Genomic DNA, 27,156 nt, shown 5'->3' with positions numbered 1-27,156 from the left:
GAACATGATCTAATGAACTTTTATCATGATGCAAAATCTTAATGTCACGACAATGGAGAATTCATTACCATATCAATAATTTCATCATCTAAAAAAGGCAAAAACAAATTTTTGTGTCAGGATTTGGCGGAAATAGCTGAAAACTGGAAAATGAACCGAGAATAAGAACTTTTTGGGCCATCATGAGTCTAACACAAGGAAAATTTGCATGAAATAATTGGCTCTGGACTTATTTTATGTATCCAATCAATATTTCATGTATATATTACCTGGACTTGTAACTGTAAATTTTCCACAAACACCACTCGGAAAGTTGTGGGGGGGGGGCGATCACCCCCCCTCCCTGGATCCGCGCCAGGGTATAGAGCAATTATGTTCTAAATATAAGTTTGTCCATGCCTACAGCGCAAGCGTTGATTTAATTTAACAGCTTAACAAGGGAGATACAACGACTAAGTCTTATAAAGACATATTTCTAGCTACGCTACGTTGGGTGTGGAAAGACCTCAATGATCAACAAAAAAAATTGACAGTAATGTATAATAATTTATTATAATAAACGAGAGAACTAGATCCCGTACACAGGATAGGAAATTTACAAATGACGCATCATCACGCCTGAACTACTGAACTGATTAACTTGTTTTACTTATGGATTATTTATTTATCGAGAATGGTTATAGGCCTATTTCCAATTCTTGATCATTTTTAAGATTTCATTAGGACCAAAAGTTTCTCATTTAGGCTCTCGTGGAGCACGGGTAACCTGCTAGTCAACAATAAACGGCTTAAACAAACAGTAAAATTTAAAACACAAATGCCCTATACTATGGGATATTTTTTTAAGCTATGATATCCTTTCTCTATTGTTCCATTTACTAGAATATGGTAAGCAAAAATATTTTTCTACTCACTGGAACAAGTCGTGTATTTACTGTCAACGCTTCCTTGCTGTGCTGCATTTCCTTTGTACAACATTAAAATAATACAGGAAAAAAGAAAACAAAATTGCAGATTATTTCTCATTTTCCTATAGCCAATAATCCCACTAAATAAGTCAATAGCAATAACTGAGAAGGTTAAAAAAACAAATGACAACAAACACGGAACTCTTTAAATTTAAAACTAAACTAAGCCAAGGGTATCAATTCTGAAGAATATTCTAAATTAATAAGTTCCAATGATTTTATATAGCAAAAGTAGAACAAAGTACAGTTTGTTTTGACCTGGAAACTTCAATAAATTAAAGAGGAGCACAACACACAACAGTAAAACTTGAATCTGAAAAAAATTAAGGTTATGTTTACTACTTGCATTCTTCTTGCATACGGGATTTTCTCGTCTGCTTGTTTGCTTGTCAGCTGACAGTCAGTGAATCAGCTGTTTGATTTTTTCAAATTTAAAAACATAACCTATCTTTTTAATTTATTGTTCTTTGTTCTGTATTATTATTAGCTTACTGATTTTGTTTTTTGACTACTTTTTGATTGAAAATCTACTACATAGAGTATATTTTATGAGAATTTTGATTTCTGATAACAATGTTTTTTTCAAATTCAATCACTTTTTAGAGAAACCTTGTTCTAAATTCAGTCAGAATGAGAACACTAATGTTTAGCAACTATATTTATTTTTGGATTCACAAACGCCACGACACAGTTTTCTATCATCTGATGATAGACTGAACTTTATCCAACAATACAACCTCAGAAAAATAATACAATGTCAAAGTTCGCTTATCTTCAGTCACTCAAGAGACTCGAGTAATGAGTGATCATACTTTTCGATGGTACGATTTTGGAGCAGGATGGTTTGCTGGTAACTTGAATTATTTCAATTCTTTTTTCATCATGATCGTAGTCTTGAACTAGTCTATAACTTTCAAGAATAATTTCATTTGAAATATTGATTCACATAAGTAATAAATTATGTTGTTAGACTGGTTGAATAGATAGTTTAAGTGCCTACTTTCTTTGTCTTATTGAATTTACTTATAACATACTTTGTGTACAAATTCAACTTATTTAGGCTAATAATCCTTATCCAATGTATTTTTGTATTGAACATAAATTGAAATAGACTCAATCCTCTAATCTAGGTAAGCTAGCTAAGCTATCTAATCTAACATTTTAAGTAGGTAGGTCTTTAGGTGGTCAGAATGTAATATATTTTCTTTATAGACAGATATAGTTACTTCAACTCATAGTTTATTAGTAGCTTCTTCCACTAGTTTAACCTCTTTAACCAAATAATAGCCCAATAACATATTAATTTATAAATGAACAAAATGAAACTTCATGTCAACATTAATGTCTTGTTTCTTTTATCCCTTGTTACAAATTCCCCAATAAAATTCAATAAAATCGAGCTGTAGTGTTTTCCCCAAATTATTATGATTATTAAACACATTTAGATTGCTGAAAATATCCTGTAGGCTACTATTGTCAGTTTTTGCAAATATGCTTATTCTTAACTTACCTATATAATTTAAAGTATTATTAATTGTAATTTACAGGCGTTTGTGGATTAATCGTTGGTCACCCACTTGACACAATTAAGGTGAGACAACAGGCACACTGCAAGGGATCATGCGACATATTTGCATCAATTCTCAGAAGAGATGGGGTGAGTGAAACACATCTCTCTTGAATATTATCAAGAATAGATGATAAAATTACTATTCAAATACAAAGTGATAATATCGAGTGACCTGGCTGGCTCAGATCTAGTGTCAGAGTTTCCAGGTCGCACCTGATCAATTTCAGGGCCTCGGACATGACCTAACGTCTGTTTTTAGGCAGCCTGGACCGACAATAACGTGTTCATCCGAAACACGGTGGTTGCCCGAGAAAAAATCTTGCCCGGGCCGGGATTTGAACCCTGGTCTTTGAATTATAAAGCCAACATCATTATTTACTAATAAATCATACAACTTTTGATATGAACTCCACTTTCCGCGCCCTGCTGCTTGAGAAAATAAAATCTAATGTTATAGTTATCTCCTTTTCTAATAAATAGCTGACTATCAATAATGTTAGTTTACTTCTATTTTAACATGCAATAGGCTTTTGAAAGTCATTAGAAGTATGCATTGATACACTTGCAACAAATAAACACATCATTATTCATGTAACAAAGATTGATTTATTTTCATCTGTGTTTCACTTTTAGGTGTTAGGCCTCTACACAGGCATTGGAACAAAAATACAATATTCATATTTTTGACGGAGATTAATAATTTTTAATCAGCTTTATCTGTTTTGGACAGGTGCTGGGGTTCTACAAAGGCATGTTTATGCCACTGGTCTCAGCTGGCGTCATGAACTCTGTCTACTTTGGCTGCTACGGGAACTCGCTTCGCGCACTCGCCCACTACCGCGGTGAGCATCCGAAACGGCACTGCTGTGACGTAGTGGAGGGGGAGGGTGGGAAGCTGTCCACTACTTACCGCTACTACCACTGGGATGTGTTTCTGTCGGGCTGTGTGGCCGGCCTGGTCACCACCGTCGGACTTTGTCCTGTGGAGCTCAGCAAGATTCAGCTCCAGACCCAGACTGGTAAATATCAGTTATCCATGATTTATCATATTCAATCATTGAACCTTTATAATTTATCATCTTTAATTCATTATATACCAATTGTTCAAGTTGATGTGATTGGTTAATTTCAATTTGACACAGTTGCTGATTCAGACTGGTGATTATTCATATTATTATCAGTCTTCCTTTTTATTCATAGTTTATTCATTATCATACATCGTCCATGATTCATCATACATTAGCACCTTTCAATGTATTCTGCTAAGTTTGGCAATTTTTATTATTAGAACACGTGGGAATTATGTTTTCATTGTCCACTGTCACTCTTGTGTGCGAATCCAGCTTTAGGATGAAGAATGGGGTTCAAATAAATCAAGATAAGCTGATCACGCCTGAAATACCAAACTGATTAACTAGAAATTACGCAAACAGATTTTCAAGTATAAATATTGTTATTTTAAATTTTACTAATCCATCCTGATTCTAGAAATATACGAATAATTATTTTTATTCCGTCATAGAGCTTAGCCAACAGAAGGGCTATAAAAACATCGCTTTATCCTTAAGACAACGTGGCGTTGTGGTACCACGCTGGACTTTGGAACAGGAGGTTATAGGTTCGTTTCCTCAATCTCGCAAGTTTTTTTGTTGAGAATTTCCTACTAAACTAGAATTTTCTGTGTGATTTAAAAAAATATATATACTAATCATATTTTTCAAACGTAATTTTTTGTAGATCTCAATTAGAATTGTTATTTATCTATTTATTCAGTCATGTACAATTATTACACTTATAAGATAACAGTTCCAATTTCTAGATATTATTAATCTAATTTATCTTTGACTTGATTAAGTATTTTTGTAGATGAAGAAAATGAATAGGCTACTAATCCTATGCCTGCTAATCCTACTAACACCCATTTCAATATCATTCATTTGTAGACCGTTCAGGCATGGTTTACACCTGCTCGTCCTAAATAATATGCATGATAACTCTGAAATACTGTAATTATTATAATGTCATTCAGGCAAATTTGTGTTTTTCTAATATTATTCCAGAGTATGGGTTGTACCTGCTTCTTATATAATTTGCATGTTAACTTTAAAATAATTATCATAATCTCATCTAGGCCTATTTGTGTTTTCCAGACTGAAGCACGGCTTACATTAGAAAGGTTTGTGCGAATGTCTGCAAGCTTTTATAATAAATCTATCCATAATAATAAGTGTGCACATCAGTATTGAAGTGAAAAATCCGTGTGAATCTTTTTTTTTTAAATTGAATAATGTTTGTGCAAATGTCGGTGAGTTTTTTGACTAATCTATTCCTATAAAATAATTGTCTGCAGGCCGGTATTGAAGTGTGTCTATCCATTTGGTTTACCTATTTCAAAATAATGATGAGCTATGAAAATAAATTTTAAAAACTGAAACTCGAACTTTTATTTCAGGTAAAGTAAGCCAAGCGGACCATTCCCGCAGGCCAGTTATCTACTCTGGCACATGGGATTTTCTGCTGAAAACTTTCAAAGCTGGAGGAGTGAGGAATCTATTTGTTGGTCTTGTACCTATGCTAGTTCGGTGAGTTGGATTTTTGTGAAATGAAATCATTTTCGAGTTGACTCTAATTTATTGGCATTGCATTGTGGGAGCATTTTAACTATTAGTTGAATTAAATTTTTCACGCGTAAATGCCAGTTCTGTATTTGAATGGTTTGAATACCTGTTTGGATATAGTTTAACGTGGTGATGACAGGTTATTGGTATTACCATGGCTGACTATAGTGTTGATACCACAGTATAACACCAAAGTCAGCCCTAGTATCAATGATAAATTTCAAATTTAATTGTCATTGAAAACACTATGTACTTTTATTTTATTTTTATGTATAACTATGCATATTATATTTTCTTCTGCTTCTTGACAATAAAAAAAATTGAAATTTCAAAATGAAGGTTGAGCTTGGTTGCATGATGGATCTGGGAATATTAACATTAATTTTAGAACAATCACATAGCCTAATAATGTAATAATATAAGAAGATAAGTATGCATAAGGATTTTTTGAAGGCAGTAACTTATTGAAAACTTGAACCTCAAAGTTTCTGAAACTGTAGTTCAACCTTCAACGAAGAATAGAATAGAAAATCTAATAAATCTCACCTTATAGTTCAGTCAAGGAAGAGTTATAGAGGGAAAAGTTTGGAAGACAATTTTTGGCCCCGCGGTTCTGTTTAGGCATAGAGAAACGATAGCATAATTAGATATCCCATGGTATAGGGCGTTTATGTCGCAACATTTACTGTTATCTCAAGCCGATAGTTCACGTAGTTCTTTCCCATGCAGCTGTGTGACGCTGGTAGTCCCTCAAATTGTGCCGTTCATACACTCTCACCCCAACAAAACAGTAGAAATTGACAATAATCGGCAGTAATCGGCTTGAGATAACAGTAAAAGTTGCGACATAAATGTCCTATACCTTGGGATATCTACTTACGCCATTTTTTCTCTATGGTTTAGGGTAGTAAGGAAGTAAACATATCAAAAGTCCCCACCACTACCCCCTGTGCTTAGGAGGTGGGGGTGGTTCAAAGGTACCATTTTTTGGTTTCTCGCATATAACTCGAGAACTGTTCATCTTAAGGACATGACTATTGTATACGAAATTAAAGGTTACATAAATTCCTACAATATTCATTTAACAACTTTTTCTGTATCACCTATAGTTCTTGAGATATCCGCTCTTGAATGTATGGAATTGAAAAAAAAACACGTTTGCTTACAATGTTTTGCCATTTTTGCTCTTATAACTTCTCAAATATCGATGGAAAAAATCCGTGCTTATTATGTGCTTAAAGAGCATTAAATTCTCTTCAGTTTCACACTTTTACGAATTTCCCTACACCTTTTGCAGCAGCTTTAGTGTTGAGTGTGAAATCTCCATTCTAGCAATAATGGACCAATATGACAAAAGAATTTGGAGGGAGTGTTTTCAGCACAATTTTTGACTTCACAGCTTTGTTGGAACCAGTTAGGGAGTTCACATCCCTACCCTATGTGCTGAAGGGATGAGGGTGGTTTAAATGTTGCATTTTTCAACTTTTTGCTTCCACGCTTATATCTTGGTAACAATGCGTTTAACATAATGACTAACTGTTCAAAAATTAAGTTTGATAAATTCTCTACGATTTTTTTCCAATGAAGTTTCATGATATCTCTAATAGTTTTCGATATATCCGCTCTTGAAAGTGTGGAATTGTCGAAATAACAGGTTTCTATCCATTGCTTTGCTCTTTCAGGCCTTTGAAGTCTCCAACAATGCATTGTAAAAATCAATGTTCATTGTAGGTTTGAAGAGCATTAAATTATCTTCAATATGATATATTTTTTCTTTATTCCAAGTTTTCCTTCCATTGTTACCTCCATCTTTAATGTAGGGGGTGATATTTTTAAATTTGAAACAAGTGTCAACTCAGCGGTTCCACACCTTTAACAGAGGGAATGAAGATGCACATTTTTCCTATGTTAACCTTCTAACTAGTCTTAATTGAGATGCGAAATCAAATATTGCGTTCCACACACCCCCTTCAAATTCCATTGTCAAATGATCAATTATTGCAGCATTTAAAATTCAACCCCCTACATTAAAGCTGCTATAACAATGGAAGGAAATCTTGGAATAGAGAAAAAATACATCAAATTGAAAATAATTCAACACTCTTTAAACCTACAATGAGCATTTATTTTTACAATGCATTGTTGGAGAGTTATATGCCCTGAAAGAACAAAACAATGCATAGAAACCTGTTATTTCGACAATTCCACACTTTCAAGAGCGGATTTCTCGAAAACTGTTAGAAATATCACAAAAATTCATGGAACAAAAATTGTAGAGAATTTATCAAAATCAATTTGTGAACAATTAGTCATGATGGTTAAACGCATTGTTGCCAAGATATAAGCGTGGAAGCAAAAAGTTCCAAAATGCAACATTTAAACCACCCTCATCCCTTCAGCACATGGGGTAGGGATGAGGACTTTCGATATGTTCACCCCCTAACTGGTCCCAACAAAGCTGTGAAGTCAAAAATTGTGCTGAAAACACTCCCTCCAAATTCGTTTGTCAATTGGTAGGCTATATTGTTGCAAAACTGAAGATTACACAATCAACACTAACGCTGCTGCAACAGTCGTAGGGAAATGCGTAGAGTGTGAAATTATACATTAAATTGAAGATAATTTAATGCTCTATACGCTCATAATCAGCACATTTTTCATCGATGTTTAAGAAGTTATAAGAGCAAAACTGGCAAAACATTGGAAGCAAACGTATTTTTCTTAAAACGCCATACCTTCAAGAGCGGATATCTCAAGAACTATTGGAGATACAGAAAAAGTTGGTTAATGAATATTGTAGGAATTTATGTAACCTTCAACTTCGTATAGAACAGTCATGTCCGTACAATGAACAGTTTTCGAGTTATATGCGAGAAACCAAAAAATGGTACCTTTGAACCACCCCTACCCCCTGTGCTAAGGGGACTTTTGATATGTTTACCTCCTTACTACCCTAAACAGAACTGCCGAGTCAAAAATTGTCTTCCGAACTTTTCCTTCTATACCCTTTTTCGAGCATTCATTGCCTGGACTGTTATGAATTACAATAGATTAATTTTGTAAATTCGCAATTTTAGCAGTTATTTTATTTCATATCATCATACATTAATTTCCAGCTGCCTACATTGAATAAATGACAACAATGAGGCTTATGTTGACAAATAAAAAATATATCTATTTGAGTAGTTCTATCAATTGACAACAAATTTGAAGAATAAATTATAGATTGTAGTAGCTAACAAGTTATGAACTGTCAAAAGACTCTCCATTGAAAACTACTTTCTTTTCAAGATTCTTGAACAATCTCAAAGATTTGCTCATTGGAATGAATAGTCATCTGATACATCCATTTCTAGGATATTCTATTCTATACTATGTCATATACAAAGTATTCTTCTTAAATAAGATCTGTAAAATCTGATAAAATTAGATTCACTTTTCGTGGAATTAGATGACTTTTCGTGGAATTGGATTCACTTTTCGTGAAATTTGTAATTTTCGTTTGAAATGTGATTGTTTGCTTCAGAGATGTGCCAACGTTTGGCCTGTATGCTCTGGCATATGAACATACAGCATGTCTCAGTGCAGAGTTATTGCACACTCATCATCATTCAACGGTCTGTGTGCTTTTGGGAGGAACAAGTGCAGGTAAACTAACACCAATAACACTCATTTTTCCATTATTCACATATTAAAATTATTGAAATAAAGAAAAATGCATTCGTTATTGTACTTTTTTCAAGTTTTCTTTTTCAATCCATCATCAATTTCATGATCATGTTAGTAACAAAACGAAATAACAAATTTTGATAATTTTTCACGGTCTGAAAACATTTTTTAATTGACATTCACGTTAACTAAAATTGTCCTAGTTTACTAACAGTGCGGATTTGGGGTATTTGAGCATTATTCATTTACTCTTTTTTTGTAATTTGACTGCATTCTAACACTTTGGTTAATGAACAGTTCAATTCTAGCTTAAATTAATACGTTAAAGTTTGACACTAAAGGGGTATTCATTCCTTCACAGTCTAAGTGAGCAATGCCCATGCACTGTTACTTTCATAATCACTCTTGCTACATTTAAACGAGATCTGTAGACTTTTTCCTTTTCAGTCTTCTCACTGTATTAGAGTTGTCAATGAGGTGTAGAGCTTGGATGTTCTGATGATAATGTAGAGTCTCTTCATGGTTTCTGGCAGCCATTGTGATCATCCATCGACTTCTTCCATCTGCAGGTCCCTCTGGAGATCCGAGTTTCTGACAAAGTATGGAGCATTGAAAGCATTCCTCAAAACCTTGTTCTGGAATTTCTGGATGGTGTTGATGTTACTTTTCCTTGCACAGTCCCACAGCTTGATGCCATACAACCACACAGGCCGAAGAATTTGTCTATACAATAGTAATTTAATGTAGGTTGAAAGGCTTGAATCTCCTCCCAATAACCAGTACATTTTCGAGTATTTGGAATCCAATTCTTCTTTCTTTTTCTTGACGTATGACTTCCATCGTAGCTTTGCATCTAGTGTCATTCCAAGATACTTAGCTTCATTTGCAAACGGAACTTCTTTGTTGTTTAATCTTATTGACGATGTACACATAATGCCTATTTGTGAAGACAACATGTGTGGACTTGCTTTCATTCAACTCAATCCGCCAGGTTCTAGTCCATTTCTCAATTTTCTTGATGGCTTCTTGTGCTTTACTTGTAGCTTCCTCATTAGTTTCTCCAACTGCTAAGACAGCTGTGTCATCTACAAAGGTTGCAATAGTGTCATTTTCTGGCACAGGAAGATCGCTGGTGTAGAGCAGGTACAGAGTAGGGCCCAATACACTTCCTTGAGGTACTCCAGCTTTAATTGGTGTTAGTCCTGAGTAGCTATCACCTTGTTTTACTCTGAAAAATCTGTCTGACAGGTAAGATTTTAGCAATGAGGCATATTGCTGAGGTAAAACTTTTTGTAGTTTCTCAATTAGACCTACATGCCACACTTTATCAAATGCCTGAGCGACGTCTAAAAAGATAGCAGCATGATATTTTTTTCTCTTCTAGAGTCTTCTCAATTACATGAGTAATTCTATGGAGTTTTTTTATTATTATTATTTGATCTATAGATTCATATAAGATCTTGTCTAACATAAATTTACACAGAAATTGTCAAGTACAGAGTAAAAATTTTATAAGTATAAATATAAAAATACATAATTTCAAATCAATTTGGGAAGGTACTATAAACTAAAATGTTATATCACAGTTCGAATTCAAAAACTCTTCTATAGAGTAATAGGGCCTTTCCACTAAATAACTAAATAATTTAATTCTTCAAGCTTTATTAGAAACATTTTTGGCTCCAACATGAAGCTTGTTGAATAAATCGAAACCACCTACAAAGCATGTTTTATATGACTTGTCTATTCTACATCTTGGAAGATGCAACATCTGACTAGATCGTGTATTAAAACTATGTATCTACGACCGTTGAACATAAGTCGACATGTTCTTTTTTATATACAGAACAGAGCATAGTATATACAAGTTGAATACAGTTAATACTTTGAGTCGAACAAATAGAGGTCTACAAGTCTCTTGCTGACTCTTATGTAAAATAGTTGGAATTGCTCTCTTCTGGTACAGCAGTAGATGCTTGAGGTGGGCTGTGTGACCCCACAAATGCATGCCATAAGCTAGATGACTCCGAACTAGAGCAAAATACACCATTCTCAGATGCTGGGTTGATAGCTGGTCTCTAAGTTTTCTAAGAACAAACGTTAATCCTCACAATCTTGTACACAGATTGTCTACATGAGCACTCCAGGACAATTTTGGGTCTATGTTGAAACCGAGCAGTTTTACTGCAGGTGCTTGAGTCTTACTGCAGGTGCTTGGGGCTCATCTACAGAGCGCAGACTGCATATCATTCTTGAGGTCTTTCCAATATTAAGTTTCAATCCATTGGCTTCAAACCACTCCTTTGCTTCATTAAATATGACTGTTTCCATTTGATGTAATACATTGCAGCCTTTGTGCCGTACAATGAGTGTTGTGTCATCCGCATATAGCATAGGGCTCTGGGGTAAGACATATGCTAAATCATTTATTGAAATCAGGAAAAGAAATGGCCCAAGAACAGGTCCCTGGGGGATACCATACCTGACACTAACCTCTTGAGATGACTTGTCGCCAACACATACTATTTGTCTTCTGTCTTCCAAGTATGATTTAATTAGAGCCAGTTCTTTACCTTAAATTCCATAGTGCTCAAGTTTCATTTGCAGTAATTCAAGTTGTATGCAGTCAAATGCTTTGGTTAAGTCGCACATAACTAGCATTGCATATTCTTTTTCCATTCATGATGCCTTCCATGACAGTGGCACATACTTCATCCTCAAAGCTGCATTTATGAGAACTGTGAGTTAAGCTCTATCTGGTAGGTTTTTCAGAACTTCACCAGTAATGATATCATATCCTGAAGCTTCCTTACAACTGGTTTTCTTGATGATACTTATCAGCTCATTTGTTTTTAAGGCTGGAATCTCTCTCATATCCTGTGATATTTCCATCCCATCATCTTCTACACCGCGTTGAAATTGATGAGGTTGAAAGACACTTCCCAGGTATTCAAAAGGTATGCAAAACGTTCAGCTTTCTGTTCGTTATTCCTTGCCCACTCACCATTAATTGTTTTGATTGGTGTTTCTTGAACTGAGGGTTTTTCCAAGTACTTTGTAGCTTTCCAGAGTAAATAATCGGAGTTCTTATCTGTAGCATGGTTTCTGAGATATTCACTGATCATATCATTCTTATAGCTACTGATACATTTCTTCAGTTTTCTAGTTAGAAAATTCAAATGAGATTCATCCACTGGTGCTCTTGTTCGCTACCACTTTTTCCTCGCTTCCCTTTTCTCATGGATAAGTTCCAATATGTGATGTGGATAATGTAAACCAGAAGACCTTGTTCTCTGTGTTGAATGTGGAGTGCTGTCCCAGGCTGCTTCTTGGATGTCCCTTGTGAAGTTTTCAACCTCAGAATCCAACTGATCACAGCCAGTAATTCCTAGCTCAAAATCTATTTTTACATGCAATAATTCTTGGAACCAGTCCAAATAATTCTTGGAACCAAAATGCTGACCAGTCTGTTTGCCTATTAACTAGCCTCAAATTACTTCATTTTACTTCAGGTCTTCACAATCTTCTATTTCTATGTAGTTTAATGATAAATTCCTGATTACAAAGAAATCTATCAAATCTGGTAATTTATTTCTATCAGTTTACCAATATGTGGGTCTATTTGATGACATTACTGAGCATTGCCTATCATTTATAGCTTGAAATAGCTGTCTTCCTTTTTGAGAGTTCAATCCTGAGCCCCAACTTATATGTTTTGCATTGAAATCCCCACCTATGATGAATCTGTTTCCTAGGCAGTCGAATAAATTATTGTAAACTTCGTTGGTTATATTGTGTCTTGGAGGACTGTAAATGGCTGATACAATAAATTGAAATCTTCTAGTTTTCACTGTAAGGCTACTTTCACACACTCTCGGTTCGGTTCGTTTCGTTTTCGGTTCGTTTTCGGCAAATTCCGATAAGTGTGAAACGATGATTCGGTTTGAATTCGGTACCGAATAGCAACCGCATAGCACCGAACGCCCCCTTGACACGAAAAGGTTTCATTATACTGTATTCGTATTCGTTGCTAGGGAAACAGGTAAAAACAAAGCCTTTTACACACGCTTGCCTTTTTTGTTTTTATTTTAACCTGATATCGTGATTATCTGTTTCAAAATTGTATAAAGAGTCAAAATCATATGGTCAATTCATTTCTGTTAGTTCACAGAAACTAAAAAAATATGAGAGATATAAATGAAAACTTGGGGAAAATTTTTATTTTTTTTATTTTTCCACGAATATTACATGATTCCATCAATGGAGAGAAGAGATGAAGTTTTTTATACCATGTGTCAAAACAAGGAACAAATTTTCAATTAAAAAAAAAAAATAATCTCTCTGAACTTCCAAAATTAACATAATTCAAATAATTAAACTATTAGAAACTATAGAAACTATTCAAATAATTCACAATTTTTAATTAACTTAAAAATTTTGTTGTTCAAGAAATAACATTGGATAGCCCAAATTACAAACGAGAGCAGAGGACTGTCGATATATTTAAAGAGCAAAATATTGAATGATAATATGCTAGAATAAAGAGAGCAATAATTAATAGATTGAATGTAGTAAGTAATATTTTTCAGCATTAAATTTATACCAGAAGTGATTTATTTGGTTACTCACCAGCAAGTAGTTTTCTTCAAATACTAAATACCAACTTACTCCAGGAATTGGAATTAGGTTTGTGGCAGGACAAGACGGAGTCGGGAAAAGGTGTTGGCTTCTCTTGTACATCTGCTACCCCTATCCGATGTATGTTAATTCTGGCATCAATTCAATTACTGATCAGTCCGAAAATTGCTTGGAAGATAACTTTACTATATTGACTATTACTTTACACTGCTGTACAATTCTAAGTCCGATCGCACTAGTTGAATATTTCAACATATATATTCACAAATAACAAGGAAAACTGTACTTTTCCCCAACTTGGGACAGTTAATATATCGATAATAATTTTAACACAACGACGAACGTGTAAAATTTAATTTCAACGGCAACAATCGAAAAAACAGCCACGATCCTGTTTTTTCACCGTTCGACACGAGCTGGAGACTTCAAGTGACGCTTATGCGATAGAAATCTAAATACTAACTTATCCGCTAGGGCGCAGCAGCTGCCGGCCTCGCCACTCCAACTACCGCGAGACTTAAAACTAATTTAAAACTAGACTTAATCTAAATACGCTAAAGGGCGTCACCATTCCCCCCACCCTGAAACGTAGTTTTCAGCCACGACTTTGGCCAAAACTAGACAAAACAAAACAAACCGAAAGAAAATAAGACGACAAAGGAAAAATGCAAAAAAAAAAAAAACGAACAATAATTCTTATCCTAAGAATTATTGTGTGGGCAATGGAAACAATTTGGTGGCAGGACGTTTGAAACGACCAGTAGCTAAACGTACTACTGCCACACGTATGACACCATCGGCTCCAGGAAACACTTCCTCAATGATTCCCAGAGGCCACTTCAATGGGGGTAGATTAGGCTGATCCACTATCACAACCGTTCCAACAGTGAGAGGAGGTGATGACTTGGACCACTTTCCACGTACTTGTAATTCATGGAGATACTCCTTTCTCCACCTATTCCAAAACGATTGAACAAGCTGGTCGATGAGTTCGTAACGAGTGAGACGATTGACGGGAATGTCGGTCACATCCTTCATTGGAAAAGCCGTCAACGGTGTCAACTTCAAAAAATGAGCCGGAGTTAAGGCGAGAGGTTTGTTCGGATCCTCGCTCAAAGGGCACAACGGCCGAGAGTTCAACACCGCCTCCACTTGAACCAACGCAGTATTCATCTCCTCATAGGTCAATAGTTGATCGCCAATCACTTTTATCAAATGCGACTTGACCGATTTTATGTTGGCCTCCCAAATTCCACCGAAATTTGGGGAAGCAGCGGGAATGAATTTCCAATCCACTCGATAATCAGCCAGCTCATTAGTAATTGTATTTTGAGATTCCGACGAATCCAATAATTTCGCTAACTGTACCAGCTGTGCATGCGCACCAACGAGATTTGTACCATTATTGGAATAAATTACACGGCAAGGTCCGCGTCGAGATAAAAATCGGCCAAATGCTGAAAGAAACATCGGCGTAGATAAATCAGAAACCAATTCTATGTGCACAGCCTTTGTTGACATACAAACAAATAGACAAATGTATGCTTTGAGGATGAGTGGATTTCTGCGTCAAGCCATTGTGATGCGTACAGGCCCACCGTAATCAACACCACACTGTCCAAACGGTTTACTCTGGAGTACCCTGCATGCAGGCAAATCACCCATTTTGGGAGGTGTTACGCTAGGCCGACATCGGAAACACCTATTGCATTTTTGAATACGACTCCGAATGACCACACGAGCAGAAAATATCCAGAACCTCTGTCTTATTAACGACATTAATAGACGAGGACCAGCATGACAATTTTTTCGATGATAATGATCGACAAGAAGGGTGATGAAAGGATCACTCTTAGGCAAGACAATAGGGTGACAGCTGTCAAAATCCATGTCTGAGTTCGGCAAACGACCACCAACTCGAATTAACTCCTTGTCTATAAACGGTGACAAACGCTGAAATTTGGGGGCACAATCTTCACCCTTTTTTAGTTGAACAAGCTCACGTGAAAAATGAATTCTCTGTACGACTCTACACAAATATCTCTCCGCCACATCGAATTCCAGTTCACCTGCTTTCGGCAATATTCGCACTGCCTTCAATACTAGTATCATGATACGAAGCAAACGTTGATAGTCAGAGCATTTCTCAATCAAATTATATATTACATTATCTGAAACACTTTCAGATTGAACAACCGTGACAACATTTGAAGATTTCATTTCAGGTGGACACTCTATTTCTTCAATTTCAAATTTTACAGGCCAGTGATTTTCCTCCATAGTCAACCAGTGGGGTCCTGTCCACCATGTCTCGTGATTAATGAGATCCATTGGTTTAAGACCACGCGATAAACAATCGGCGGGATTTTCCTCACCAGAAACATGCATCCAACAATCGATGCGTGAGTTTTGAATTTTCGAGACTCGATTAGCCACGAACGTTTGCCAACGCGACGGCGAACCTCTTATCCAATGGAGAACAACAGTTGAGTCCGACAAAGCGACAACTCGGACGATTTTACAACGAAGTTCGAGGACAGAGAGGGTAGCTTCAAGTAGATTGACTAGGAGAAGAGCAGCGCACAATTCCAATCTCGGTATTGATAGAGTTTTACTCGGTGCAACCTTTGATTTTCCACACAGCAGCGTTACTGTTGAAGAACTACCATCTTCTTCCTGTGATTTCAAATAGATCACAGCTCCATAGCCAGACTGACTTGCATCGCAAAAACAAATTAATGTAATCTTGGAACCAACAAATACTCCTAAGTGACGAGGAATGGACAAATTCGACAAAGATTGAAATTCTGTTTGACATATCTCCCACTGAGATGCAATAGAATCAGGTGGTTTTTCATCCCAATCTGAACCAATACGCCATAATTCTTTTATAAGACATTTCAAAAACAACGTGAGAGGAGCCACTAGTCCTAGAGGATCATAGATTCGCGCCACAGCGGATAATATATTCCGTTTTGTGGCAATAGAGTGACCCTGTGAGACGAAAAAACGAAACGAATCGGAAAATGGTTGCCACTCTAGACCTAATATGGCTAATGAATTTTCGATATTGAATTCTTTGGACAACAAGGATCTTTCACTATGATTGAGACTTGTCATCAGCTCCTCCGAATTTGACGCAAACTTAGTCAATTCAAATCCACCAGCTTTAAACAGCTCTTTGGCCTGACTACACAATTTTTTCGCGTCACTTACAGAAGGGACAGACGTTACCAAATCGTCCATGAACATATCTGTAGGAATGCGAGCTTTAGCATCTGGAAAATTATCGCCTTCCCTCTCAACCAACTCATGGATAGTTCTCAAAGCCAAGTACGGAGAGGAAGTGATACCAAATACGACACAATTTATTTCATAGGTTTCAACAGGATCGTCTACCGAAAATCTCCATAACACCCGCTGAAATTCACGGCAAGATTCACTCACAAATATTTGACGATACATCTGTTTCAAATCACCTGTCACTCCAATTGCAAAAAGACGAAAATTCAATAGCAACACGAAAATGTTCGTCTGTAACTTCTGACCAGCATGGAGAATCGAATTCAATGACAAACCAGTCGTAGTTTTAGCGCTTGCATCATAAACGATTCTTACAGGTGTAGTAGTACTACGAGCCTTCACGATTGCGTGGTGAGGAATATAATACCCCTGTTTATTTTCCTGATCCTCAATCAAGGTCATGTGCCCTTGGCGCAAATAATCCAACATTATTTCGTGGTATGCGATCTTAATATCTTCGGAGCGAGCGAGACGATTTTCCAAATTTGTCAATCTCCGTTTAGCCATAGAATATGAATCACCCAAACAATCAGCTGATTTTTCAAACGGCAAGGATACCACGAATCGACCTGATTCCAAACGACGAACAGACGAACGAAAATTATTTTCACAATCCAACTCGGCAGGTGTAAGATCATTCCCCGATTTAGGACAATCTTCAACCTCCCAAAACCTCTGTACTAGGTCATTCAAAGGTGGACTAGAGACGAGCAAACAATTATTGAATTGTTTATTTTGTGACGAGTTCAAAACTGGGGCTCGACCCATAACAATAAAACCCAGTTTACTGTCAACTAATTTGACTGAACCTACCTCTTGATGAGATTGGTAATTATTGATAAGATCGGGAAAGAATTCGGCACCCAAAATACCATCCAATTTTCCAGGGATGAAAAATTTATCATCCGCCAATTTCAATGATTTCAAGTAGGACAACTTAGACACATCAACTTCACGAGATGGTAATCTGTCAAGTATTTTTTCAACTACCAACGCATCAACAGCAAACGAAAATGTAGTGTCAGCGTGAGAACGAATTGTGAACGACGCTCGACCTTGAACCTTGCTTGATTGACCGCCAAACCCAGTGACAGTTGAATAGACAGGTTTAATATACAAGCCTAGCTGACGACACGCACGAGAAGTTACAAAATTCTTCTCACTACCAGAGTCGATAAGAAATCGCAGGGGACATTCTTGCCCTCTCTTATTTCTGATCAGAACGATAGCAGTAGACAATAAAACAATAGTTTTATCATTTTCAGACTCATTGTTTACCAATTTAGTACTACAACAACTAACACCACTCTCTTCAGATTGATTTTTGAAATCGAAATGTAACAACGTATGATGTGAATTTTTGCATTGAGTACAGGAAGCATTGCTTTTACACTCACGAGCTGAGTGACCTCCCACTAAACATTTTAGACAATAAGACTTCTCTTTTATGAGACGAAATCTATTCCATGGCGAGAGTTTCAAAAATGACTCACAATCTGTCAACTTATGTTTACTCCCCTTACAGCTTATACAATGAGATTTTCCCCGACTATCACTAGGAATTTCATCTCCTGACTGAATTGCGAAATTCTTAGAGTTTGATGAGCCCTTTAACGCTTTTCCACTATGAAAACTATCACCCTTATTTTTATCAATCGACAATGATCGAACTTGCTTTTCAATGAAACTTACAAAGTCTTTATAAGTGGGCTCCTCTTTATCTCTATGAGATGATTCAAATTCTCTACGAGTTACAGTATCAAGAATTCTCAAACCAAAATGTAAGAATATAGCATCGTCAAGCCCATTATTTTTCAATCTTTTTACAGCAGTAACAGAGTTACAAAATCGGTCTAATACCGAAGTCAAACCTTCCCTGCTTTCTACTTTAAGCCCTTTGAATTGAAAAATCTCATCGAAATAGGTTTCCAACTGAGCTCTTGGATTATTATAGCGATTAACTAAAGCATTCCAAATAATACTATAGTTAGCAGCTACGGTAGGGAGATGCCTACAAATATTGGATGCTTCACCTGTAAGTTTTGATGTTAAATATTGAATTTTTTGTTGGTCAGACAATGCTTTATTTTCATGAACGAGATTTTTGAATAACTCATAAAAGACAGCCCATTCGGACTGACGACCACTAAATTTCGCTAACTCAATTTTCGGTAATAGTAATTCATTTGACACAGTAGTAGGTGAGGTTGTCGGTGCCGATTGCACTGTGACAGTAGGCGCTGAATTAATTTTTTGAAGAAGTTCAGCTGTTTCATATATTTTCGCTACCATAACCAAGTAACTGTCATTGAATGCTGGATTGAATTGATCATTCAAACTTAATTCTAATTCATTGATAAGAAGTTCAGTTTTTTCATATTCAATAACAGTATTTGGAATCAATCTATGCAATGTGAGGAATTGACTAGCAACTTTTTTATTAGTTCCTACATCCTTAACTAAATCAAAACATCTTTGAACTCTTGAAAATAGCTGAGTTAATTTTGCTTTATTTATTCGCAATGATACCTCAGTTGGCGAAGCCAGCTTCGGCTCATTGGAAGCAGTTGCCATTGTAATTCAGTTTAATTTTTCAATAGAATAGAAAACGATTCGATGAACAAGTTATTATTACAACTGGACAAAACAGATAACTTATCTGAAACAAACAAGTCCATTGTATTGCGATAATGCGATAAGCATTGCTTGAACGCAAGGCTAGCAACTGTGCTGAATGAAAGGAGTCGACAATCGCTGACATGCAGCTTTCTCTAACAAGAAAATAACTGTACAATACGGACTCAGAATTGTAACGCAGAATAATTCTAGCATGAAAAAAAATACAAATTCGAAACAATTGGGTTCATATCCAGCCCGGAGGACCATAATGGATAGCCCAAATTACAAACGAGAGCAGAGGACTGTCGATATATTTAAAGAGCAAAATATTGAATGATAATATGCTAGAATAAAGAGAGCAATAATTAATAGATTGAATGTAGTAAGTAATATTTTCAGCATTAAATTTATACCAGAAGTGATTTATTTGGTTACTCACCAGCAAGTAGTTTTCTTCAAATACTAAATACCAACTTACTCCAGGAATTGGAATTAGGTTTGTGGCAGGACAAGACGGAGTCGGGAAAAGGTGTTGGCTTCTCTTGTACATCTGCTACCCCTATCCGATGTATGTTAATTCTGGCATCAATTCAATTACTGATCAGTCCGAAAATTGCTTGGAAGATAACTTTACTATATTGACTATTACTTTACACTGCTGTACAATTCTAAGTCCGATCGCACTAGTTGAATATTTCAACATATATATTCACAAATAACAAGGAAAAACTGTACTTTTCCCCAACTTGGGACAGTTAATATATCGATAATAATTTTAACACAACGACGAACGTGTAAAATTTAATTTCAACGGCAACAATCGAAAAAACAGCCACGATCCTGTTTTTTCACCGTTCGACACGAGCTGGAGACTTCAAGTGACGCTTATGCGATAGAAATCTAAATACTAACTTATCCGCTAGGGCGCAGCAGCTGCCGGCCTCGCCACTCCAACTACCGCGAGACTTAAAACTAATTTAAAACTAGCCTAACTGTTGTCACTTGCATTTCTTCTGTTTGAATAGGTTTGAATAGAGTTTTCATAATGCTTTAGACCCTCTCTGATTATTATTGCACTTCCACCTCTAGCTGTATTTTGGGGATGAGAAGTATGATACAACTTGTAGCCTCTGAATCTCAGGTATGACTGGTTGTGAAGTGAGTCTCAGATATTAAACATAGGCTATATCTATTTTCTTAATTTGAAGTACTGAAACTAATTCTGCTTGTCTCTGTTGAAGACCATTGGCATTTCATGTCATTATTCTTAATTGCTGGTTCATTTCTTCTTAGAGATTGAATGACTTTGGTTTATTTCTGTTCCACTTAGTCTTTGCTCAAATATAGTCAACATCGACTCCTGTTTTATAAGCTTCTCCAAGATGATGTTTAGGATACCACTCATACTTTCTTGTTGTGTTTTCTTCTTCTTTGAGGAGGTGCTGCCCTTGAATGCTCCTTTTGCAGTCTGGTTGTTCAATCCCTTCTGCTCCTCCTTTTCAGGCTTTTTGTTGGGTTTTTTCTTCAACAGTCTTCTGAACATTGGTTTTTCGTTGTCTTTGATTTTTCATTTTCTGTAGTTCTACAACTACACTACATCCTCTGTAGCTTGATGGATGCTTTCCTCCACAGTGGACGCATTTTAGCTCCGACTCCTTCGGTTTTGTGCGGCTGATTGTGCTGTGCTTCCCAGCACACTTCACACATCTTGGCTCTCTGTTGCAATATTTCTGTTTATCCAAAACCTTGACATTTTTTAAATTGAGGCACTAATCTAGATGGAACCAATGACTCAATCTCCACTTTGCATCTCATTATATGTTCTATCCCATATACTTTTTTCACATCTTCTTCAGTGCTAAAAGATAGAATGAACATGTCAAGTGGCTCCTTGGTCTTCAATTTCAATTTATTTACAGCATTCATCATCTTGAATTCTCTATTTTCTAAGGTCAGCAACTATGCTTTCTGGTTGGCAAGTGCTATGCAGTTTCTTGGCCATCACTCTTATTGGTCTCGTTTGTTTGTTCTCATACGAGTACCATGAGTATTTTGCTTCATTCAACCATTTTTGTTGCTTCTCTGAAATCTTTCTCCGACTAAAAATTTATTTTCAATGAATTTCCAGTCAATACTTTGAAATTAGAAGGTTCTTTACTGGCAAATTTTGTTATCTCCTCATATAATGTTTGAAAAGATTTTACGTTTTCCAATATCACTGGTGGAATCTTTTTGCTTTTAGCTGGCAACTTTTCTGCAACCGATGATGATTCATGTTGTGCAATATTTGACTGTTTTTGAATCTTATGACGGGATGAATCAATCGGAGGGGAATTCAAGAGCTTCCTCTTCTTTGATCATCGCTTATTGCGAGCTCTAACCCACTCAGTTTCTTCTGCTAGAGTGTTGTCTTCGGTTTCGTATATAACCTGGTTTGATGAAGATGATTTTTCTCTATTATCCGTAGCTTTGTGTGACGCACTACCCCCTGAACACAAAGCTTCAAGATTTTCAATTCTCTTGATTAACTGTTGTTTTTCTTCCTCAGATTTCTTCCACTTCAGCTCAGTCTCTTTCCAAGCATTATATAGGATCTGCTCTGTTGCTGATTTGAGTTTGTTAATTCTAATGTACTTATCTGGTGAACAATCGACAGCAATTGATGAACAATCAGCAGCATTAGATGACTCCTCCATTTTCGTAGGCACAGTTTCTACTTCTTCTTCTTCTTCAAACTCTGGCGCCAAGAATTTGGGTAGACGGATTAGTTGTTTATCCGACATAATTCACGTTTATCGAAACATATTGTCCGAAATAATCGAATAGCACTCGCGCACGCGTGCGAACGCGGTTGCACAAAAACGGCCACGTTGAAAACACAATCGACCAATTTCTGCTTTGTTTGCATAGATATCCAAAAAAAAAACTATCCGTCGCGAGTTTGTTCTAATTAGAGTATTCAACCGAACAAACTGCTGAATTTACTTTTCTACACTTCACTAGACTAAACGGCTACACAACCTATCGCTACGAGCTCTCGCACAATACTGATTTATTCACTCAATGTTGGTTTGAAGTTTGTACTGTCTTTACTAATTTGTAATTGGAGTTGCTTCATGTTTCCTGGGTTTTTGAACTGAATTGCTCTCAATAATTATAATAATTGACAATAATGTTGTTTTGTTTTGTATGAATGCTATTTTTTTTTGAATATTATTATTCTGTACTCAAATCTATTTTCAGAATAGATAGATTTGGGTTTTGATTTTATGACCATATGATATATAAAATTGTGGCTTGCTTCGAGAATCCGTATCTTTGTGCTCACACTAGTATTCTCAATAATTAAATAAACGATTAATGCCTTCTAATTGATGATTTCCAATGTAAAGCTTATCAATTACATTTTAAATTTTAATCTCATATTATTTGATTGTTTTGATTTCAACCTATTCCACTAGTTACCCATTCAACAACCTTTATTATTCATTTAACAGTGTTATTGACTGGTATAAAATTTTACTAATTCATATAATTCCTTTTCCTATCTCCCGTTTTCTTCATAACTTAACTGAGTTTATTATTCATCATTTTGTACATAGCCTAAACATTCAATTTATTGTACTTCGTCATAGAATAAGTGTAATGAACTTTTCCCAGCCTGTAAGCCAACTTTCATATAGAGCTGTAGTTTCCATAATTTAATGCTAATATAGATTTCCAAGTAACACTTTGTTTCTACAATATTACTGTATTCTCATTAGAATTCATACATAATTCAGTAAGTTGTTTGCCCTGCTTTCTGCTTGATTGTTTATTTTCAAATTACGCTTTTTTAGAGATCCGCTAGCATCTGGATTGTACATGTTATTATACGTGCGTGTACTAGAGTGTTTCCCTGAGAAAAGCATGCTGGGTATCCTGATAGCAGGAGCTAATGCAGGTATAGTAGAAAGTAGAATTGTAGTATAGGTGTATAGTAGAAGAATAATTAACAACCTATAATCTTTCATCAGCATTCCTCCTTTTTGTAGCCTACAAAGCTCAAATCTTGTACTTTATATTATAATTATGTACTAAATTGTTTAATTAGTATTGCCCGTTTCAGTAATTGATCTTATCACATGTGATTTGAATCTATTTTAATTTAAACTATTCCGAGATTCAAAGTTTCAAAGTCTGTGGATTTTATAGCAGTGCTTACTCGTCACGCTTCCTTTTCCACCACCTGCTAGATAAGATAAGATAAGATAAGATAATCTCTTTATTCAACACAGCATATAATACAATATACATTTGAATATCGTCTAGTCACAGGTCATTCCTTGAGGAATTGTTGAAAATATACTCACATCAATGGACATAAAATAAGCACCAGTACAAAGACATCAGATACATAAAGTAGGTTTTAAAAGTAGTGCAGGACATAGAAATTTATTATTACTAGATGCTTCAATCATGTATTACAGAAATAATCATTGAAACTATAATAAGCTTTTGCAACAAGAAAGCTGTATAATTTCTTTTTGAATATATTATTGTTTGTTAGGGACTGCAGCTCAATTGGTAAATTATTGTAAAGCTTTGAACCAATGTAAGAAGGCATTTTCTCATAAAGTTGAAGCCTGTGCTGTCTTAAAGCTAATTTATTTCTGCTTCTAGTATTATGATTGTGGATGTCAGCGTTTGTGGCCAGATCTGAGATATGGTCGTGAGTGAAGACTAATAATTTGAAAATATAAATTGAGGGTAGAGTTAGAATGTTCAAATAGACGAAAGCCTCTCTACATGACTCATTAAATTTGAGTCCAGCCAAATAGCGAATAGCTCTTTTTTGCAATTTAAATATTTTTTGGAAGTGCAAATCTGCAGTGCTTCCCCATAACTCTATCCCATAAGCAACATGGGAGTGAAACAATGCAAAGTAAACCATATTTGAAACAGATAATGGTACAAATTTTACCATATTTCTTATCACAAAAATATCTCCACTCACTCTATTAACTATTACATTTACATGCTCATCCCACACAAACTTGAAATCTAGCTCTAGGCCAAGTAATTTCACTGAATCTGTATTTCGTATACAATCATTTCCTATAAACAAATGTGGCTCAATCGCACTGTGTCTCAGACTAAAACTTATTAGATTACTTTTTTTTGAATTTACTGTCAGGGAGAGCGAATTAAAATACTGAACAACCCTATTACACACCAGATTACAATCAATTTCTAGGTCTTCCAAGTTTCTGTCCGCAAATATCAAAGATGTATCGTCAGCGTATAGCGTCAACTTATTTTGAGGTACAAGAGTAGAAATATCATTTATATATAGTATAAAAAGAAGAGGTCCCAAATGCTATAGTAGATTCAAGGAAATTCAGTACAGAGAGAACATTAGAATCATAAAAAATTATGACTTTCTCGCCTTATAGACAAGTCGATGTGTAAGCAAAATGTGTTAACAATGTATCAAATCAAATAAAATTCTATTCAATGTATAATTATTACTAAACAAAAATCCCAATTAAATGGAATTTCCATCTAGCTGTTTACCCTGTTCGACTGAGTAACTGTCAATGTTGTAGAACCGTTCCATGATGAAATAAAATCATACATAAATGTTGTCAAATTCTACACAGTTTTATTTGGTACAGGACCATGGTTTCGTGACCACACAGGTCACATTTTCAAGCTGACTAAAGTCTGTCGTGACTTGTATGATCACGAAACCATGGTCCTGTACCAAATAAAACTGTGTAGAATTTAACAACATTTATGTATGATTTTATTTTGTTTACCCTGTTGTCAATATTTGCAGTAGCAGAAGTCTTCGGGGTGATTTGCAGCATTTAATTGGGATCTTCGTTTAATAATAGTTATTCATTAATTCGCATTTGAACCAATGCTACATCCAATTTATTTCCATCTATTCAATGTATATTTGCAACATAAAAATCACAATAAAACAATAAATATTGAAAAAAAAACAGTTCTCTTTAGGTCTAATACAGTGTACAAATCTAATAAATATGGATGTGACAAAAATCAAATTATATCAAATCAAATTCATTCTCTTCAACACTTTACAAAATTGATGTATATTGTACAGCATAACAGTAAATACAGTAGTACTACAGTATAACATAAAATTTTTAAGCATACCATAATAAAGACTATAGTAACAATTTTTTGTTCAATATATATGATAGAAATGAGAAATACCCTTACATAGGCTATTGCCTGTTAGTAAGGGTGAATCTGGATTAAAATGATTCAGATGAAACGTGTATGAGAAAGTCACAGTAAGGATTATAAAGAAATAAAGAGATTTGACATTTAGTATATGTTTTTGAACAATAGAAATAAAACTGTGTTTTTTCGATTTTGGAGAAATTCCACAGTATCAATTCTTATTCAAAAAATGTCAAATAATTGTTATTTTGTACTGTATATTCAATTGTGATACAAGTTGTTTGTATTGTTTGCAGGTATATGGTCTTGGGCTGTGGTGGTACCAGTAGATGTGGTGAAATCTAGGATACAAGCGGACAACGCGCAATCGCCCAAATACAAGGGCATGTGGGACTGTGTGAAGAAGAGCTACAAAGAAGATGGAGCGAGAGTTTTTGTGCGAGGCTTTTGGGTGACCGTACTGCGCGCCATGCCTGTCAATGCAGCCGTCTTCTTCGGCTACGAAATGTTCATTGATTTCTATCTGAAATATGTTTCCAGGACTAAAGAGTAGGCTGTTTAAATAGCAAAATGTGGGGAATTCATTGATTCTAACTGAAATACTTCTTGTAAGGAGTAGATTGTTGAAATAGCAAACATGAGGGAAAGTTATTGATTTCTATCGGGAATATTTTTCGATGACTGAGTGCTTTTCAGAGTGACAGTTTAAACTCAATTCCATTTCAAATTGGATTAAATCCATATAAAGTCTCTTTTGTTAAAGAGTGGTTGATTTTGAGTTTAGGCCACTAACTGATTAAAGTCAGTTCAAGCTTTGACTGTGCAAACGGCCCTAAAGAAATAGGCTGTTTAATTAAAGGCGGATTCCCACATATTACTTCCTAGTAATATTCCCACATAGTATCCTTTTTTACCATAAATTAAAAAAGTACCATATAAAAAAAGGTAAACATATGTAACAATTGGATACAATACTTTTTAATTTTTATGTGAATACAAGAAAGAATACCCGAACAAGAAAGTTGAATATTGAAGATGGCGTATCCCACATATTAGTATCAGAGTCAGTTACTGGTACAGTGAAAACATGTTGAGACTATACTACAGTTGGACTATCTATAATTATAGTGGGTCTATTTCAATGAAGTGAACTGTAATGGGACTATTCTCACTCAGTCCGGCCGTGCGAGTATGCATAGTCCCATTAGAACCATGGCAATAATATTTTCACTGAACCAGACGTTCATTGATACTGAAATATCGGGAATCCGCCTCAATCCGCGCTTCCTTTACACCTGTATCCCTACATACCATAAACCTTAGGCTATATTATATTCCCTGCCATTCCCTCAGTAAGCTTCACAGCAATAAAGCATACAATAACCCCCAAAAAACCAGAAAAGACAATAATATTATCCCCAGAAAAGACAACAGTTTCAACGATATAGTATAAATATCAAATAATATTATAATTGTTGTGATTCTGTTTTCATAATAATTTATTATGATTTTAGCCAAAAGTGACTCTACTGTTTTCATTGATCATTGTCATCCTCAAATATACGCTTATACAGTA

The 27,156-nt window shown here is 35.5% G+C and overlaps 2 protein-coding genes across 6 annotated transcripts in view; one reads left to right on the top strand and one right to left on the bottom strand.

The window, feature by feature from the left end:
• LOC111050306 (poly(U)-specific endoribonuclease homolog) overlaps positions 1-1,672 on the bottom strand; it is a 12,675-nt gene extending 11,003 nt beyond the window's left edge. Inside the window, exon 1 of one of the 2 annotated variants that reach the window (XM_022336605.2) lies at positions 915-1,672. In XM_022336605.2, coding sequence (XP_022192297.1) covers positions 915-1,026 — 112 coding nt within the window. In that variant the 5' untranslated portion in view covers positions 1,027-1,672. The remainder of the gene's footprint in view (positions 1-914) is intronic. The other variant, XM_022336604.2, reaches the window with a different exon arrangement.
• On the top strand, positions 1,408-27,156 carry LOC111050308 (mitochondrial basic amino acids transporter). 4 transcript variants are annotated; one of them, XM_022336607.2, is made up of 7 exons: positions 1,630-1,818; positions 2,516-2,625; positions 3,269-3,557; positions 4,061-4,156; positions 4,991-5,120; positions 23,225-23,328; positions 25,877-27,156. In XM_022336607.2, exons 1-7 carry the CDS (start codon positions 1,767-1,769, stop codon positions 26,131-26,133), a joined length of 1,038 nt encoding a protein of 345 aa, XP_022192299.1. In that variant the 5' UTR covers positions 1,630-1,766; the 3' UTR covers positions 26,134-27,156. The 4 variants fall into 4 exon arrangements, with proteins under 4 accessions (XP_039281886.1, XP_022192299.1, XP_022192298.1 ...); XM_022336606.2 differs by lacking the exon at positions 23,225-23,328 and adding an exon at positions 8,683-8,804; XM_039425952.1 differs by lacking the exon at positions 4,061-4,156 and having other exon boundaries at positions 1,408-1,818.

The sequence above is a fragment of the Nilaparvata lugens genome, chromosome 4 (genome assembly GCF_014356525.2).
Source record: "Nilaparvata lugens isolate BPH chromosome 4, ASM1435652v1, whole genome shotgun sequence".
NCBI classification, from domain to species: Eukaryota; Metazoa; Arthropoda; class Insecta; order Hemiptera; family Delphacidae; genus Nilaparvata; species Nilaparvata lugens.
Note: the sequence above shows the minus strand (reverse complement) of the source record. Positions and strands in the feature narration are given on the sequence as shown.

Coding starts and splice junctions, on each gene's coding strand:
- LOC111050308 (XM_022336606.2), top strand. CDS start 1,767: ATGAGTGATCATACTTTTCGATGGTACGATTTTGGAGCAGGATGGTTT. Junction 2,626..3,268: donor CAATTCTCAGAAGAGATGGG/GTGAGTGAAACA, acceptor TGTTTTGGACAG/GTGCTGGGGTTCTACAAAGG. Junction 3,558..4,060: donor TCAGCTCCAGACCCAGACTG/GTAAATATCAGT, acceptor ATTCCGTCATAG/AGCTTAGCCAACAGAAGGGC.